At 40.3% G+C, this 19,341-nt stretch overlaps 1 protein-coding gene across 4 annotated transcripts in view; it reads left to right on the top strand.

Annotated features, from left to right (window-relative positions):
* Positions 1-19,341, top strand: part of LOC143281032 (transient receptor potential cation channel subfamily M member-like 2) — an 84,148-nt gene that overhangs the window by 38,967 nt on the left and 25,840 nt on the right. For all 4 annotated transcript variants that reach the window (XM_076585931.1, XM_076585930.1, XM_076585934.1 and 1 more), the window contains 9 exons: positions 23-171; positions 3,659-3,797; positions 6,630-6,742; positions 8,570-8,670; positions 11,318-11,522; positions 13,732-13,754; positions 15,254-15,344; positions 16,558-16,686; positions 17,448-17,569. In XM_076585931.1, the coding sequence (XP_076442046.1) occupies positions 23-171; positions 3,659-3,797; positions 6,630-6,742; positions 8,570-8,670; positions 11,318-11,522; positions 13,732-13,754; positions 15,254-15,344; positions 16,558-16,686; positions 17,448-17,569 (1,072 nt within the window). The remainder of the gene's footprint in view (positions 1-22; positions 172-3,658; positions 3,798-6,629; positions 6,743-8,569; positions 8,671-11,317; positions 11,523-13,731; positions 13,755-15,253; positions 15,345-16,557; positions 16,687-17,447; positions 17,570-19,341) is intronic.

Genomic DNA, 19,341 nt, shown 5'->3' with positions numbered 1-19,341 from the left:
GTGTGTGTGTGTGTGTGTGCAGAATCAGATGAGGTTCAGATGGATTACTTCATTGAGGCCCTGAAACAGAACTGTGTTGGTGTGGTCAAGACCTTCTTAGACAGAGCAGATTTCATGGACAAGCTGAAGCATCACTTCCACATGGGAAGAGTTCTGCGATTGTACAGCCAGGTGATTTCTATGCAGTCCTGCTGTTTGTCCTGTTCTCAGCCTGCAAAAGCTGCACCACTCTTTTTTTTTTTTTTTTTTTTTTTTTTTTTTTTTTTTTGCTGCCCCATCATCTGCATCATTTCATCATTTCAGTGGCATTACTCCCATGCCACTCATTTGGATTCACCCATTCACGACCACACCCGGGTTCGTCCGTCACAGTTCCAGCGTTGACAGTCCGCAGGGAACCATCGAAATTAGGTCACCAGGAGGCCACACACGAGGAGATCCTGCACTGCTGCTGAGTCACTTCGGTGGTGTTCAGTGGTGCCTGTTCTGATTCAACATACTAGAACACCACCTACTAAGCCCCCTACTAACGACAATAATGGCTTAGTCGCAGAGCCAGACTGAGTGAGCATCCCTCCCAGAGTAGAGACCGCCACCACATCCCTCAGTCAACAGGCCCCATGAATCTGCCGACACTGAAGACATTGACAACACTCACCCCAAGCACAGGAGTGGAGGGGTATCGAAACTGAGGTTACCATGAGAGCAGGGCATGAAAGGCCACCACTCTTTTTTTTTGTATATAAAAGAATAAAGCTCCTGAATCAGTTAAACAAACATTAGTTTGTTTTTCTCACTTTGATTGCTTGACTAACAAGTGCTGACCAAAAGAAAAAAGAAAAAAAAGGAAAAAGCTCAGCAGAAGTTACACACTGTGCATTTGAGCGAGATCTAATTTTCAATAAAATTAAGCACCTTCTACCATTTAAAAGTATTTGCCCATACTTTAACTTGCAAAATAGGTATTGAGTTATTACAACCAAAAGTGTGTTTCGGATCACTGAACTAGAGTTGTTCAAAATCTGTTGATTATTGAGCTTGGAGCTTCCTTTCTTTCAAGGAGAGTCTCTGGGTTCATTTCTTTGTATCCCTTACTTTCCTGTTTGAAAACTAATGGTCAGCGCGCTAGCAGCCGTGGTTTGAATTATGTGCCTGATACAGTGTAACAGCACTTATTCCTTTTTAATGTTTCTCTTCTCTTTGCCTTTCTCATTTTCCTGATGATAACAGGAAAATTAACAATTATTTTCCAAATGGATGAATAAAGTTGTATTGTATTGTATTGTCAGCATGCTGGCACAATAGGCCAAGTTGTTGTTTACAATCTTCATTATCAGACTTAGTACAATAATTAATTGATCATTGTGAGAACAAAACCCTTAAATCTCTCGAGACGTAAGGTTGGGGATCAGAGTTCATGGTCACAACATGCTATAACATAGAAAAAAAAGAAGAAGTAAAAATTAGGCAGTGATGCCAGCTGTCTCAATTTCATTGCATTTTGTTACAACCTGTCACAGTTTGTTCCAGTATTACACCATCATCATCAAAATTATTCTGATCAGTTTATTTTCGGCCAGCCATGATCATCCGCCTACTGTCTTTTGCTGTGAGCTGCTAGGTGGTTTGACAGTGCACAGGGTACTGAGCATGGGATGATGTAGTGAGTCACATTTTAACTGTTGCAGGTGTATGAAAGCAATTTAGACAAACATTGAATGTATGCTGTTGCCTTTACTGCCTTCCTGTCAACTTCAGCTGTAGTGATTTGGGGAGGGGGGGGGGTTGTTTGTAGTGCAGTCTCATTCCCACCAGAGACATATCAGAGACACACACATGTGTATGAAAATAAAGATATAAACTACTTAATTGTGTTGTGTATCAAAGTGACAACACCACAAACTATACGTTCAGCGTTAGTATAAATTTTTCATAAAGTATCTGAAATAAACCATCGCTGGGGTGGTTGATCTTTTTATAATGTCCAGTGTTCACAAGTGCAACAAAAGTCCACAAAACTCACAGTAACCATCACGCATGTCCTTCTTCTTCTTCTTCTTCTTCTTCTGCGTTCGTGGGCTTCAACTCCCACGTTCACTCGTATATACGCGAGTGGGCTTTTTTACGTGTATGACCGTTTTTACCCTGCCATGTAGGCAGCCATACTCCGTTTTCGGGGGTGTGCATGCTGGGTATGTTCTTGTTTCCATAACCCACCGAACGCTGACATGGATCACGGGATCTTTAACGTGCGTATTTGATCTTATGCTTGCGTATACACACGAAGGAGGTTCAGGCACTGGCAGGTCTGCACATATTTTGACCTGGGAGATCGTAAAAATCTCCACCCTTTACCCACCAGGTGCCGTCATCGTGATTTGAACCCGGGACCCTCAGATCGAAAGTCCAACGCTTTAACCATTCGGCTATGGCGCCCGTCATCACGCATGTCCAACTGAAGAGAGAGAGAGAGAGCCACGCTCCACGAACACCAAAGAGAAAATGAATACAAAAAACATTGTTGCCACATCGCTCAAATAAAGACAAAACTGCTGTTGCTCTGCTTGCCAAACAGCAACAGCACCTTCCCTGCTGACCATCGCTCTCCTCTCTGATCATCTCCATTCACCTTCCTCTGCTTCCAGTCGATCACTTCAAAAACCATCGTCATCTTTCTCTTCTTCCGCCTCCAACCAATCACATTACAAACCATCTCCATTACAATCAGAATAATAAAACATGAAAAGCAGTACATCACATTACAAACCATCTCCATCATTGCAATCAAAATAATAAAACATGAAAAGCAGTACATGTTCTTTCATTTCGACAGTTGTCATTCATGGCCAACCACACCACCAGCCGTTAAAAAGCAAAAGGTCAAGGTTAATTCTATAAACCCAGGATATCCAATCCCATTTCTTTTAACAATCAGCTAATGAAATTTTGGTTTTTTGGTGAACAAACAAAATGGCATCTTTTCATGAAATGAAATCAATAAATCCATTGCAAAAACATGCTATCAACATAACTACAGTAAAGAGGTTTTATACCATGTAGCACCAGTTATTGGAAGGTAAGTTAATGTTGTATAATACCATTAAACCTACCTCAAGTTCAGATAACGACAATCAATTCACTGACACTAAACCCATGCACATCACAACACATGCTCACTGCCAAAATATTAAAGCGTCATCTGTGACATTTGCCAATGTGGCTGGGGGTTGTAACTGTTCCTAAAAAAAAATTCAAAATGTACCTCCAAAATTTCTTTTTTTTTTTTTTTTTTTTTTAAAGGTCTAGAACATCCTTGAATGAACCTTGGGTATTTCCACTCAGTTCTGAACAAACTTGGTTCAGTGATTGGTTATGGCTGAAACATGAACGCTTTTAAAAGTAGGTGTTATAGGTCAAAGGTCAAGGTAACAACTGTTTGATCAGATACAGTCTGTTGAAAGACCATGCTTTTTTCCTGTGTTTTTTTGTTTTTGTTTTTGTTTTTTCCCTGTTCTGTGATTCTTCCGGTCAGTTTTAAGTGGATATCACATGTCAGTCTTGAAGGCATTACCTCTCTTCTTATGATAGTGATTCTGTCAACCAGTACCTGCAATGTCTTTTTACTGATTCGCCTCTTTTCATTGTGATTTGCTTGCAGCACTATCAGGAACATGAGAAGCTGATTCACTTCAGGGGAGAATTTGCAGACTTGTTTGAAACGCTGCCTGTCCTTCCCCTGCGATGCGTGGGCAAGGGGTGCCCTAACTGCGATGTGAGCACCAACATAGAGAGCACAGGTCTGTTTCCTTGCCTTTGCAATCATTTTGTTTTGACATGCTGTTTGGTTGGTTCATTTGACAGGACACAAGACAGAGGAAGGATGAATGCATGTTTACTTATGCACACACACACACACACACACATGCGCGCGCACACACACACACACACACACACACACACGCACGCATGCTTATACTCATTAATGAACATGTAATAACACACATGCTCTCAGAAATGCATGCAGTATCAGTATCAGTAGCTCAAGGAGGCGTCACTGCGTTCGGACAAATCCATATACGTTACACATCTGCCAAGCAGATGCCTGACCAGCAGCGTAACCCAACGCACTTAGTCAGGCCTTGAGAAAAATAAATAAATAAATAAATAAAAATTAAAAAATGTTTAAAAAATAGAAATAATAAAAATAAAATGAATGAAACTGAATAAATAAATAAATAAAATAAAGTGAAGTAACAAACCAAAACAAAACAAACAAACAAACAAACAAACAAATAAATAAATGAATAAAATAAAAAGAAATAAGTAAATAGATAAATAAATAATAGATAAATACATAAAAAAAAAAGAACTACTAATAATAATAATAATATTTATAAGGCGCAAAAACTTGATGAAGTCAACTATAAGCGTTAGAAAAAAAAAAATGCACACACACACACACACACACACACATACATACTCACTCACAAAAAAATTACAAAGAAAAAAGAAATGAATGTGTATAAACACAAATGCTATAACAAATGCATGCATACACACACGTTTATAAACAGTAATATATGTGTACAAATGCACGTGTTCTTACAAATGCATGCACACACACATAAGCACACATGCTTATTAATGAATGCGTGCGAACACACATACTTTCACAAATGCGCACACGCTCACACACACACACGCGCGCACATGCACACACGCGCGCACACATACTCACTTGTACACGTTAACGAGCATGTACAAACACACATGCCCTCACAAATACATGTATGCATATGCACACACACTAAATGAATGTGTTAAAACATGCGTGCTCTCATAAATGCACACACACACACACACACACACATCACACACACACACACACATCACACACACACACACACACATATCACACGCACGCATGCATGCACACACACGCACACGCACACACACATCTTCACTCACACATCATGCTACAGGGTGTGGTGGTGTGTGTTTTTCTTTCTTTCTTTCTTTCTTCAGTTTAACGTCTTTTCACTGGTAAGTGATATTAGATGGGGGCAGGATGGGGTTTGTACATGTGTGTGCGCACGTGGGTGTTGGGGCATGGGGCGATGGGAAGAGGTGTTGAGATGACTGATGCATTGAAAGATACATAAGAAAAAAGTGGGAGAGGCTAGAACAGGAAGAACAATGAAGGACTGAACTGAGAGTGAACTGAGTGTTCTTCTGTGATGCCTAATGGGAACTGTAGAAGTGCTGCTCTTTGGCTTAATTCTTGTCTTTGGTGATATTTGATTTTTAAATGAACGATGATCTTTGTAGGTGCATTTCTTGTGAAGAGAGAGACAGAGAGAGAAGGGATGAGAGAGAGTGTATGTGTGCATGTGGTGTGTGTGCGTGGTGTGTGTGTGTGTGGGTAGATGTGCAATGCGGTTTGGCTGACTGAAATGGAGAGGCACGTAAATTTCAGTAATCTGTATATTTGTATATAACTATTTCCATTTGGTGCCATTTAATTTATCTTTTTATTTTCTATTCATTTTATTTGTTTGTTGTTTTCTTCTTGGTGGACGTGCTGCTGCCAAAAAGAAAATCTCTGTACCAAAGTATAGACAATAAAGTTTGTGTATTGTGTGTATTGTGAGTAATGCATAACTATTTCAAACACACATGCCCTCACAAATACATGTATACATATGCACACACACTAAATGAATGTGTTAAAACATGCATTTTCTTTATTAAAGTTAGCTAGCTATGTGTTAAATAGTCCAGTTGATTGTTTATTGTAGGTCCCCACACGAATCACTTTTCAAATAATAATCTACAGAAGTAGTGCATACAATATTTGATTATTGATGATTTTTTTTGTGTGGTCCTAATCCCGTTTCCCCCGTCCCGCTTCTCACACACACCCTTCCAATGTTATGTTTTTTTTCTTTCTCCATTCACTGACACTCACCCTCTCCATTTTAGATTTTGTACTCTATCTTTTCCACATTCTGTTCTCTCTCTCTCTCTCTCTCTCTCTCTCTCTCTCTCTCTCTCTCTCTCTCTCTCTCTCTCTTCCTTTCTTAGTCCCCGCCTACCCCACCTCCCCCCTGCCCCTCCCCTCCACCTCCACCGCCCCCCTTTTCTTTTGAATATACAGAAATGTCGATTTCTAATTAATAGTAACAATTATCATTATAATAGAAATGATAATAATCCAAATGATGATAATAATATCATTTGTTTTCAGTCTCATATCATCATCTTAGATGAACAGACTATAAATAAATAAACGAACAAAAGGAACGTTCAAACATTCCTGTGACAGGATTAAGCATAATCATTATAACAAAAACATAATCAGATAAAGGTAATACCGACTGGACTTTGATTCAAATATTCTGTGATTTGTTGGAGTATCAAATAATTATTGAAAATATCTTTTAAGGACAAATACGTATTCAGTGGAAACTTGGTCAGTACATTTTTTGAAAGACCAGTTGTTTAGTTCTCGGACACTCGACAAGTATGTGATAGGCATTAACTTCTTTTCTGCATAAAAGCAGTATGGTTTTTTTTCAAAATTTTGGTGTGTGTGTTTGTGTTTGTGTGTGTGTGTGTGTGTTGAACAGTGTCAGAGCTGGTGGTGCAGAGGACGTGTCTCCACCCGATACAGGAGCTGTTTCTGTGGGCCTTGCATGACCGCCTCATGGAAATGGCCATCATCTTCTGGGAAAGATGTGAAGTGAGTTGGGGGTTCGATTCTGTGTGAGTGTTCTTTTTGTTAAATTAACGTCTGTTCTGATCGTGTGTGTGTGTGTGTGTGTGCGTATGTGTGCCTCTTACAGCTTCCTGTAGTATGTTTATACTCTGTGTGTAAGTGTGTGTGTGTGTGTGTGTGCATGTCTCTGTGTGTGTGTGTGTGTGTGTGTGTGTGTGTCTCATTTTACTGCTTGCTTTAGTCTGTTGATTCTCTGTGTGTGTGTGTGTGTGTGTAAGCGTGTGTGTGTGTGCATGTGCATGTCTGTGTGTGTGTGTGTGTGTGATTGTTACTGCTTGCTTTGGTCTGTTGATTCTGTGTGTGTGTGTGTATGCATTTGTGCTTCCGATCAAAGTTGTCAAGAAATTCTACCTGCTAGATTTACGTAGTTCTTTATATTCTGCTTATTTTTGGTCAAGACTTGGTGAAACATATTCTGATCATGGTGATTTATGGAGATTGTACAGTTGTTAAATGTTTTGATTCAGGTATACATCTTTTGTTTTCGGGCTGATGTTGACTGTTTCTAAACAACAGCTTCAGTGAGATGTCTCACCTGCACTTAATCAGGAGGCCGGAACATCACCTGGAATAACCTTTCAGTCAGAATGTCAAGGAATTCTTCATTAAATCAGTGAACACCAGTCTGACAAAGCACGAAAGTCAGAAAAAATAAGACCAAAACAATAAATAAATTAAAAAAAGGGAAGAAGAACCCCTTAGAAATGTCATTTTGTGCAGTAAAATAGCGTAAAACCAGTGGTACTTAAATCTTACCACCAGCATGTATACAGGTAAATGTTCCACAGCCTTTTGACAGCCATAGAGGCTGTGAATTCATATACACTGTGTCTAGGGCTTGGCTCCACTCTCCTTCCGCCACTTTTAACCTTCCATACTAAGTCAGGTACCACTCACACCTGGGTGGGATTTGTCATCATTGTTGTCTTTTTTTTTTTTTTTTTTTTTTTTAATTTAAAATTTATTTTTTGTTAATTATATTATTATTATTATTTAGTTAGTTATTTAGTTTTTTTCTTTCCTTTTTTTTTCTTTTTGTACGCTTATAGTTGACTTTATCAAGTTTTTGCGCCTTATACATATTATTGTTAGTAGTAGTAGTTCTTTTTTCTTCTCTCTCAAAGCTTGTCTAAGCGCGTTAGGTTACGCTGCTGGTCAGGCATCTGCTTGGCAGATGTGGTGTAGCGTATATGGATTTGTCCAGACGCAGTGACGCCTCCATGAGATACTGAAACTGAAACTGAAACGGAGTGAGAAAGATTGGAGTAAAGTGCCTTTCCCCACGGACACAACAACGCCTTGCATGATCACTGATCACTGGTGAACACTAGATCAAAGAGGTCCAATGGTCATTTGATTTTGCCGCGATGCTTCCTGATTTATTTATTTATTTATTTAAATATGTAAGCTTGTCATATATATATATATATTTTTTTTTTTTTCCCTCAAGGCCTGACTAAGCGCGTTGGGTTACGCTGCTGGTCAGGCATCTGCTTGGCAGATGTGGTGTAGCGTATATGGATTTGTCCGAACGCAGTGATGCCTCCTTGAGCTACTGAAACTGAAACTGAAGCTTCCTGATGTACTGTGCAAAGACGGGGCAAATCAGAGACAGCAGCACACATCATCATTCCACTGACTGTTAGTTGACTTTTCACCTGAACTTGCACAAATGTGAATAAAAGATTTTTTAAAACAAAAACAGTTTTTAGAAAAGGGAAATGTGACTTCTTTTTTTTTTCAGGACAAGATAGCCACAGCTCTTGATAGTGGCTTTTTTTTTTTTTCCAGGACAAGATAGCCGCAGCACTTGTAGCCTGGAGGGTGTTCAAGCAAAGGGCAAAGAAAAGCAGAGACCCAGACATCAAATGGCAGATGAAAGAAAATGTCAGGTGAGGGAGGAACATATATAATTATTATGTATGCACAGGTGAGCAGTTTTGCCTGTTTGTGTATTCCTATGTTTGTGTGCAGTAAATTCTTTCTCTGCAGTTTGCAGCTGGGATGAAAAAGCCTGAAAAAATTGTTCACAGTCTATAGTTCTGCTGTCTGCAGGGAACAGTCTGTTGGCCGGATATTCAGTTCAATTCAAAATACTTTATTATCTGCTTCAACCAAAAACATAAAATTTTCTTTAGGCTCACTTAAAATAAAATGCCCGTCAGCAAAAATCAAAGAGAAAAAAAACAAAAAACAAAAAAAAACTGACACACCCTTCACTTATCACCATGCACACATCAGTTATAATGTAAAAAGAAAAACATGTTGGTAAGATACTATTACATTATGATTCAGAGTGTAACAACTGTGTGTGTGTTGCGTGTGTGTCCGTGCGTGTGCATGTATCGTTTTGTGCGTGCGCACACGCGCACACGCACGCATGTGTGTGCCTGACTTGTGATATGTTTGTGGCTGACTTGTGAAAAAGGCAAGTCATGTTGCTGTCTATGAGATAATGAAGGTATTCTGATTCTGATGTCAGTGCCTATGCATTTCATTGAAAACAAGCTTAGAAGCGATACAAACACCAGTAACATTAAACAAGTATTCCTCAGTTAACGGACATTAAACATTTCAGTCCTGCTTTTAAATTCGGTCCATGTTTTAGTACTGATGTGAACAACGCTTTTGACTCAAATCTGAGCGCTGCACCTTATCAGTTGTATGTGCTGAATCTGTGTCTGAAACTTAATTCTGACTGCTATTTGATGCCACCTGTCACAACAAACTGGATATTTGACAGCATTGTTCATCACAATAAGCACTCGAGATCACACACTGAACAGTAACACTTGCATACTTCAGCCTTAACATTGTTCGATCCATCATGGTTCATGTTTACCATCGTATCGAATTGAAACCAAGTCGCATATGATACTAAATTTAAAGTGAACATGACTGCAGTTTGCCTTTAGGACATGGAAAAAGAGCAGTATCTGAGTTGCTGATAAATTTATGGTGCTGAAAAACAGAAAAATCAGAAAAATTAACTGATCACCTTCCGATCTTTTTAGACATAAAAGGCGAAATGATTCTGACTGACAGCGAGAGAACCTGAGCACGCTGGTTTGAATCATGGCTCAGCCGCCGATATTTTCTCCTCCTCCACTAGACCTTGAGTGGTCATCTTGACACTAGTCATTTGGATGAGACGATAAACCAAGATCCCGTGTGCAGCATGCATTTAGCGCTCATAAAAGAACCCACGGCAACAAAAGGGTTGGCCCTGGCGAAATTCTGTAGAAAAATCCACTTCAATAGGAAAAATAAATAAAATTGCACATTTCTATGGGGGGGAGTGGAGAGTGGGGTTCGGGGGGGGTCGCGGGGGGGGGAGACATACACTTAAGCAATCAATCACCTGCAAAGCACCAGAATGGTGGAGAGAAGGATGTGTCCCCCTTCTTCCTGAGCACTTTGGCAACAGCGTGGCCTTAACGCAGCTGCTGAGAAGAAGGCCAGCGCTGCATATGTATACACGATACAGTCTGAGGGGGTCAATGAGGAAACTACCCTTCTGTGCCACACACACACTTCTGTGCCAGATGACTAGAATGCTGCCACCTTTGGTCTGTGTGATGACGGATCTTTTTCTCTTGTTTAAGCACCACTTTGTGCGTTTGAAAGTGGTCTTTCAAGTCTGTAGGCATGTCACCAGGTATGGTGTCATGAAAAGTAACACATACTAGCAGCAGCCGCTGTATTAACCAGCTGGGGCCTGCCAGAAGGTTTAAGCCTTCCACATCCGTGGTTTAGGGGTGACTGCATTATCAACAGTCCAGCCACTCATTTGAGTATGTTTACTTAACTGCAAATGGCGACTGCCTTAATATGTGTTGGAAGCAATATCTCAGCAAGTTTTAGCTCAACTTCGATGTGATTTGTGTGTGTGTGTGTGTGTTTTGTAAAGCAAAAAGCTGTTGAGGATGTCAGCATGGCTGCCAGGAGGCACAGTACAGAAGAGGTGGCTAGAATTTTGTTTGATTTCCTGCACAACCCTCCAGATGAAAGCTTCAAGCTGAAATATTGTTTGCAGTAAGCTTTAATGTTGTAATGGTGTGTGATAGTGTTTGTGGGTGGGTGGGTGGATGTGTGTGTGGGTGGATGTAAGACTGTATTGATGTATAGTGTTTATGTTTAAAACAACATGATAGTAGAGGAAAACAACACCGATGCACTTGGTATTTGGTTGTTGTGTCCAATACATTTGCTGATGTTTTAGCACCATTTCCACCCATAAAATAAACAAACTCAATGTCTTCTTTTTTCAAAATATTTTGTGTATTTTTTCTAAAACTCCAAATTATCTCCTCCTCATCGGGAGTAGCTCATTCTGTCAACATTGAAGTTATGATAGTTATATTCTCCATTCATTTTCCTCCAGGAAAACATATACTTTTACATACTTTTTTTAGCATAATTTTGATTTTTGTAATTTTTGTTAGAGGTTAATGATTATTTTGCAAAAAATCACAAATATTTCCGGAAATAAAAGGGTTAAACAGCAATCACAAGACTGTATTGATGGCGAAATTTCAGGCAGTTCCAGGATTTAGCCATTCAGACGCTAGGGAGCTGTCACAAAATGGATGAAACAAAAACAGAGCTGCTACTGACCAAACCCTGTTCATGGTGGGGCAATAACTCTGTGCTGCAACTGGCCATCATGACTGAGAACAAAGAGTTCATGGCTCAAACTGCCTGCACAAACATCATGACACTCATCTGGAAGGGAGACCCTTTGGTAAGTGTTGAGGTTTTTTGGGGTTTTTTTATTATTTGGGTTCCCCCTCACCCCCCGTCCCTCCGACTCCCCCAACCCCCCCAAGAATGCAGGTTGATATGTCATACAGGAGAGGTCCCAGTGTATGAAGTCCTTGTCTTCTTACACTTCTTCTTTCAGTGGCAACAACTCACACATACACTTTTACAAACGAGTGGGGTTTAACGTGTATGAGTGTTTTTACCCTGACATCCATGTAGCCATACTCTGTTTTGGAGGGTATGCATGCTGGGTGTAAACTGTCAACACATTGTGTGAAGGCCTTCTCTGGTTCTTCACCTGTATTTCTGATCTTATTGTTTTGCATTTCAAGTACAAGACAACTACCTTCATCTTCAGTCTTATCCTCTGAACTCGACTTCCTCTGTTAGGACTCGGTCCTTCAATCAAAGATCCTTCGCATCCACTGCCCCTATCGAGTGGAACTCCTTGCCATATGATTTCCAGTACGAAATCAACCTTGAGACATCTGTCTAAAACTGCCTTCAACTGATGTGTGTGGTCTGGTTTTGGGTGTTGAGACTGGCTTTTGGTCTTGTGGTCTGGTTTGGGGTTTTGTGATGTGAGATTGCATCATCTAAGTGTTGTGATGTTTGGTATGTAGTCTGGCTGTTTTTTGGTTGTGCATGATGCCTTTGTGTGTCCATGCACGGATTGCTGTTGGCGTTTCTTTTGATGTGTTTGTGAGGTTATCCTTAACAGATGTTGTCGTTACTGTGTGTGAATGCATGTTTTGCGTGGTGTTTTTGTATAGTGCAGCACCGTTGGGAATGTCTTGTTGCATGGAGGGTCGATGTTTGAATTAAGTTACTGTTGCTGTGATTATTCATTTTATTCTTATTATCATTAATGTTATTATTATTATTATGATAAGATGATGATGATTATCATTATTGTTATTACGACTGTGTTTTACAGACTACAAGGCGCTTCATATTATAAGGCACATTTGTAAGGAAGTCAGATATTAACAATAGCAGTAAGGCACAGCACATCATAAGGCGCATGAATAAAAAAAAAAAAGTAAAAGAAAAAAAATCAAAAGTGGTAAAGATCAACATTCCTGGTGCCAGTTGCTTGGTTCTAACTTTTTGACTGTTACATGTGACTAAATGCCTACGTTGACCAAACTACACCATTGGTCAGTTCCATACTACACACAGTTCGTAGCGGCTTATGACCATACTAGTCTCTTCCGTCCAAGCAGTGCAACTGGCTCCTGGAGTCCAGATCATGAGAGATGAGACTGGCATCATCCATGGCTGGTCCGGCAGAACACACTCAAGCTTGGCACACACTCACATTCACACAACACTGTCATCTGCTGAAAATCCTGAAAAATCTTATTCTTCAGAATGGCTGAAGAACGTGCGGCGATGGTTGTGTCTACCATGTTTATTGGAACTATTGTATTGTAAAGCACTTAGAGAAAAATCATTTGATTATGTGCTGTGTAAATAGGATACAGATGACAGGCCAGGGTGAAAGTATTAAGTGATCAAACTTGAAAGATCAAGGGTAAAGATCATGATGCTGTATGGTAAGGTGAGGTGTCAGCAAGTTATCTTTATTTCTTTGATAAAAAACAAAAAGAGAAATCACTCGCAGAAATATCATGACTTGTTGGTGACATTGAAAGTGACCAGTATATTACTGCAACAAAAATTGTTACTTTATTCATTCATATAATTATTGGTTTTCTTCCCCACTTTCTGTTTGTATGTGTTTATTCTTTTAATCAGTTATTTCTTTTTTTTCTGTATTTATTCCTATATATTTGATATTGTTGCATGTGTTTAGTGGTTTTAGTTAATATTTTTCCTTTTCTTTTTGACAGTGTTTATTTCTTCTTTTTTCTCATGCTGTTTTTCTTTGCTTTTTCATTTTGGGCTCAAAATGTGTAAATGATGTGACTCTGTGTAATAAACCTGTCTTGGTGCAGTTGACAAAGTTTATGGTTTTGAACAATAATGTGTAGAAAGTTTGATATTGTGGTGGTAAAAGAAGTGCAGATCTTTTTTCTTTGTCTTCTACAGAAAGGAAAACAAAATCTTTGCAGAATCTAGGAAGAGAAACTTTCCCAGAAGCTTCTAGAGATTTCTTCCCCTGTAAATTTGTGTGTATGTGTGTATGAGGACTTGACACAGGAATATTTGTTTGTAATTTGCAGAGCGATCCTGAGATGCCCCGAAGGTAAGAGCAATTAGTTGGCACTTCTGTAGCTATCTTGGGTGTCAAGATGATGCACGACTATATATAACAATAACATAGTGGGGAGAATTGAGTGCAGGTGAACACCTCTTTCCATCATTAGAAAACAACTTACGTTAAAGTCAGAGAGGACAGGTGGGAGGGAGGGGCTGAACCCATCAAATGGGGGTCATTTAAATTCTCTCTGAGGGGGACAGCTGTTTGTTATGCCTGATTTGACTGCAGTTTTGTCCCGTGTGGACTCCTCAAATACATTGGCAAAGGGAGTGAACTGCCTGCCCTCTCACAGCAAAGCCCAGTGAACTGCCTGCCCTCCCACAGCAAAGCCCAGTGAACTGCCTGCCCTCCCACAGCAAAGCCCTGTGAACTGCCTGCCCTCTCACAGCAAAGCCCAGTGAACTGCCTGCCCTCTCACAGCAAAGCCCTGTGAATTGCCTGCCCTCCCACAGCAAAGCCCTGTGAATTAGCCTGCCCTCCCACAGCAAAGCCCTGTGAATTAGCCTGCCCTCCCACAGCAAAGCCCTGTAAACTGCCTGCTGTCCCACAGCAAAGTCCTGTAAACTGCCTGCCCACTCCCAAAACATCTCAGTTGACACCAGAGAACTGGTTAGAATTGTGCAAGTGCTTCGAAAGGTACTGGACAGCCTCTTGTCTGGTAAGCAGACCATGGTGTAAGCAGGTAAGCACCTTCCTAGACCCATGGGAGAATGGTTGCTGACAACATTATGGCCACGTCACAAGTGAATGAGGCCACAGTAGAATTCAAAGACCTGCTGCAAGCATTCAATCACTGTTTCAAAGTGAGGAAAAAAAAACCAACATTATTGTAGAAAGAGCGAAACTCAACAAACGCTTACAGGCAGTCATAGAAATGGTTAGCTCATTCATGCAATATCTCCACAAATTGGCTGACAAATGCAGTTTTGATAACGTCAAAGAGGAGTTGCTAATAGACAGCAACTGCTGATCTAGTCATGGTTGTACTTAGTACAAGTGCCCAGTTTGATGATGATGATAATATTGATGATTATGGATACTTAAATTTCCCACTGTAATGTGTGTATAATGTTTTGTTTGTTTTATACCTTCTTTTTACTGTGAAAGATGATTTTATCAAAGAAAGTTTCAAAATATACCGTAATGTAACATCTCAGTTGACTCATCAAGGCAAAAAGGGAGAGAAGTGAACAGACTCGCTCAAAAGAAGTTCATTTAGTCTCATCACAAATGGTGCATGATCTGCTTTGAATTGGCATAGTTAATCATGTGTCTAGATGGAAATGAGTTATACCCCCATGCCAAGAAAGAGGGAGTTGTGGTATGATGCATGTGTTTGTAGTGTTTTGTATACAGACAAGAAGCTGAGTGGAACAACTCTGGCAGAGCCCTTTGTGGAGGAATAAAGATTGCTGTCACAGAATCTCTTCGTCTAGGCTTCATTTGCCCTTCTGCATGATATTACACATGCAGTATCTTTTCAGCCCCTGTCAACTGGTAGACACCAACGCTTCATCCACTGCCTGTACAGTCCAATGGAGCTGTTCACCCAGATTCCTGTATGCTTTCAACTTTGTGAGTCACCACTTCATGTCGTTGCACTTCATCCATCCCACCTCCAGCCCCCATCCCAGCACTCCCCACCACCCCCTTTTCGTTTTTCTTGATGTCTGTCTCACTGTTTTTTGTGATTTTTTTTTTTCTTTTGTGGCCTCAGTTGCATGCAGGTCATGGAGCGCCAGAACGCGTTTTTTCTTTCATTTTTTTTCTCTTTTTTTTTTTTTTTTGGTGCTTTCATACGCCTTCTTCATTGGCCAAAAAAACCAAAACCTTTTTTTTCCCTTCTGTTTTCTTTCAGGTTTTTTTTTTGTTTGTTTGTTTATTTGGAGTTTTTTTTCTTTTCTTTTTTGTTCTTTTTATATATAACATGTCAGTTTTCAATTAATAAATTGTTTCTAAATGTATTCAAATTAGTATTCTTCCAAATACACTAAGTTCTTTATCTGAATATTCGGTTTTCATGGATAATTTCAGTGAATATTTTAACATTATACATGTGTTTGGAGTTGTCTGATGTAAGTGTGTGGATTCTGTGTGTGGGATAATCATCAAAATCATTTTAGACAGTATAATACATACACGTCAAAAGACATACGATTAGATCAACATTAATTATTGGGGGGGTTGGGGGGGGGGGAATGAAGAAAGTAAGTTGACGCCTGGACAGGAGGCAATGACACCGGTAGTTTAAGAACTTATGGATACTGTCCAATGCCAATGACACAGGTAGTTTAAGAACTTATGGATACTGTCCAATGCCAATGACACAGGTAGTTTAAGAACATGTGGATACTGTGCAATGCCAACGACACAGGTAGTTTAAGAGGATGTGGATACTGTGCAATGCCAATGACACAGGTAGTTTAAGAGCATGTGGATACTGTGCAATGCCAGTGACACAGGTAGTTTAAGATCATGTGGATACCGTGCAATGCCAGTGACACAGGTAGTTTAACAGCATGTGGATACTGTGCATTGCCAATGACACGGGTAGTTTAAGAGCATGTGGATACCGTGCAATACCAGTGACACAGGTAGTTTAAGAGCATGTGGATACTGTGCAATGCCAACGACACAGGTAGTAGTGTCTGAGCATGTGGATACTTTGCAGTACCATGGACTCAGGTTGTGTAACATGGTCTGTGGTTGTCAATGCTGTTGACCAGCTGGACTCCAGCCCGACTGTGAAGTGTTTATGATGCAGTGCATGTTGATTGGTGTCTGGCAGATCATGCAGTTGCTGTTCCTGGGACTGTTCAGCTACAGACTGCTGTTTGACGAGGGACAGGGCTTGACCTGGGTCTTCATCGTTCTCATTGTCTGTGTTACTGCCATCACAGTGGAAGAGATCAGACAGGTGCAGGCAGAGACGTTCTTTTGGCTTATCTCTGTTTTGTTGGTGGTGATTGCTTTGTTGTTTTTTGCTGGGTTTGTTTTTTTTTTCACGGGGTAGGGGGTGGGTGGGTTGGTTTTTTTTGTTTGTTTGTTGTTGTTGTTTGTGTGTAAACAAAGAGAGTCTGTATGATAATACTTCTGTGTGACTGCCTGCTTGGCTGTCTTTGTGTGTCTGTGGTAAATGTTAACATAGCTAATTTCTCAGGAAATTCTGGTCTGTGGACACCAACCTGTTTGACAGAAAAGGAATGTTGACTTCATTTTTTAATTGATGATGACTTACCAAAAAAAAAAAGAAGAATAAATGAATGAGACAAAATGTGAATATATCTTCAGCTTATTCTGTCCACCTCAGGCTCTGTGTCTGCCATCTTGCCAACGTGTTATGTTTCTTTGTGGTGTGGTTGACAACCATTTGCACGTTTGTTATTTTGTGAAATGAAGTCAAAAGCAAAAAAAAAAAAAAAGCAAAAAACTGTTGGTGAAGTTTTACTGTCTACAAGATTTCAAGAAAGTCAAACTAAGTGTTTCAGCCTGTCCAGCATCTATCAGACATTACCTAGTTACAGGAGTATTGGTTGCGAAACAGCAGTTTCTGATGCATGAAATGAGTCCTTGTACTTCCCTGGGAAGGTCTGATGAGAAGAGGAAAAGCTTGGGACAGCCTAACCCTGTCAATGATACTGACTCATTTTCCTTGTCCTTTCTTTCTTTGTTGTCCAGTTGGTGAGCAAGCATGCTGTTCTGAGGGACAGAAGCCTGAAAATGTCTTGCATCACACACATCTTGACCTACCTACGACAAGGCTGGAACTGGATTGATATCGCCACCATCTTGCTTTTCTGGTGAAAAGCCTTTTTTTTTTCTTCCGTTTTTCAGGACTATGACTTTGTAAATCATGAATTTAGATGGATTGAAAAATGAAAGTGAAAAATCATTTATGTTAAAGGAACTATGTCACACATGGTGTGTGCGTGTATGAGAGAGAGAGAGAGAGAGAGAGCATGTATGTGGCTGTACCCAGGTGTGATTCCTGCAAGGTGTTGGATCATTTCCTCTTTCTTTCAAACTGATGGATTGCTTTTATTATTGTTGTTGTTGCAAAAAGCTGGAATTTGAAAAAAAAAAAAAAAAAAAAAAGTTTCCTTGCAAACTTCTCAGTCAGTTTCAGTTTTCTTGTAACGTTTCAGTATTACTGACACAAATTTCAAGAAGCCGTTCAACACACATGCCCATGAGCATCTGTATCTATTCATTTTTGTTGGCATATTTTTTTTGTTTTGCCTGTGGAAGTTCCTGGAGTCAAAATATGTTGCTTTCTTGTGTTGTTTCACGTTATGGTCTTTGTCCCTTCTTCATCCAGTAAGTGAGCAAAGGGCAATCCATTTTTTAAAAGTCTTAATTCATTCCATTCCTTTTCCTTTTTTGTAGATGTGCATTATATGCATGAGTTAGGCAACAAGTCCTGACAGGGAACAGGCCTCGTAATGAAGTCTCAAGCCTGACATGTTCAATTCAAGTTGAAGACTCAGTGGTCTTAAAGGTCAGGTTTATGGATCATGAAGGATGTTCTTGGCTACAGGTCAGCTGTAAGGATAATGAAGTAGTCCTTGGCTACAGATCAGCTGTATGGATCATGAAGGATGTCCTTAGCTGCAGGTCAGCTATATGGATCATGAAGGATGTCCTTAGCTACAGGTCAGCTGTATGGATCATGAAGGATGTCCTTAGCTACAGGTCAGCTGTATGGATCATGAAGGATGTCCTTAGCTACAGGTCAGCTGTATGGATTGTGAAGGATGTCCTTGGCTACAGGTCAGCTGTATGGATCATGAAGAATGTCCTTGGCTACAGGTCAGCTGTAAGGATTATGAAGGATGTCCTTGGCTACAGGTCCGCTGTATGGATCATGAAGGATGTCCTTGGCTACAGGTCAGCTGTATGGATCATGAAGGATGTCCTTGGCTACAGGTCAGCTGTATGGATCATGAAGGATGTCCTTGGCTACAGGTCAGCTGTAAGGATTATGAAGGATGTCCTTGGCTACAGGTCAGCTGTATGGATCATGAAGGATGTCCTTGGCTACAGGTCAGCTGTATGGATCATAAAGGATGTCTTCAGCTACAGGTCAGCTACAGGGATCATGAAGGATGTCCTTGGCTACAGGTCAGCTGTATGGATCATGAAGGATGTCCTTGGCTACAGGTCAGCTGTATGGATCATAAAGGATGTCTTCAGCTACAGGTCAGCTACAGAGATCATGAAGGATGTCCTTGGCTACAGGTCAGCTGTATGGATCATAAAGGATGTCTTCAGCTACAGGTCAGCTACAGAGATCATGAAGGATGTCCTTGGCTACAAGTCAGCTGTATGGATCATGAAGGATGTCCTTGGCTACAGGTCAGCTGTAAAGATCATGAAGGATGTCCTTGGCTACAGGTCAGCTGTAAGGATCATGAAGGATGTCCTTGGCTACAGGTCAGCTACAGAGATCATGAAGGATGTCCTTGGCTACAGATCAGCTGTATGGATCATGAAGGATGTCCTTGGCTACAGATCAGCTGTATGGATCATGAAGGATGTCCTTGGCTACAGGTCAGCTGTAAGGATCTTGAAG

This window comes from Babylonia areolata, chromosome 4, assembly GCF_041734735.1.
Source record: "Babylonia areolata isolate BAREFJ2019XMU chromosome 4, ASM4173473v1, whole genome shotgun sequence".
Classification (NCBI taxonomy): Eukaryota; Metazoa; Mollusca; class Gastropoda; order Neogastropoda; family Buccinidae; genus Babylonia; species Babylonia areolata.
Note: the sequence above shows the minus strand (reverse complement) of the source record. Positions and strands in the feature narration are given on the sequence as shown.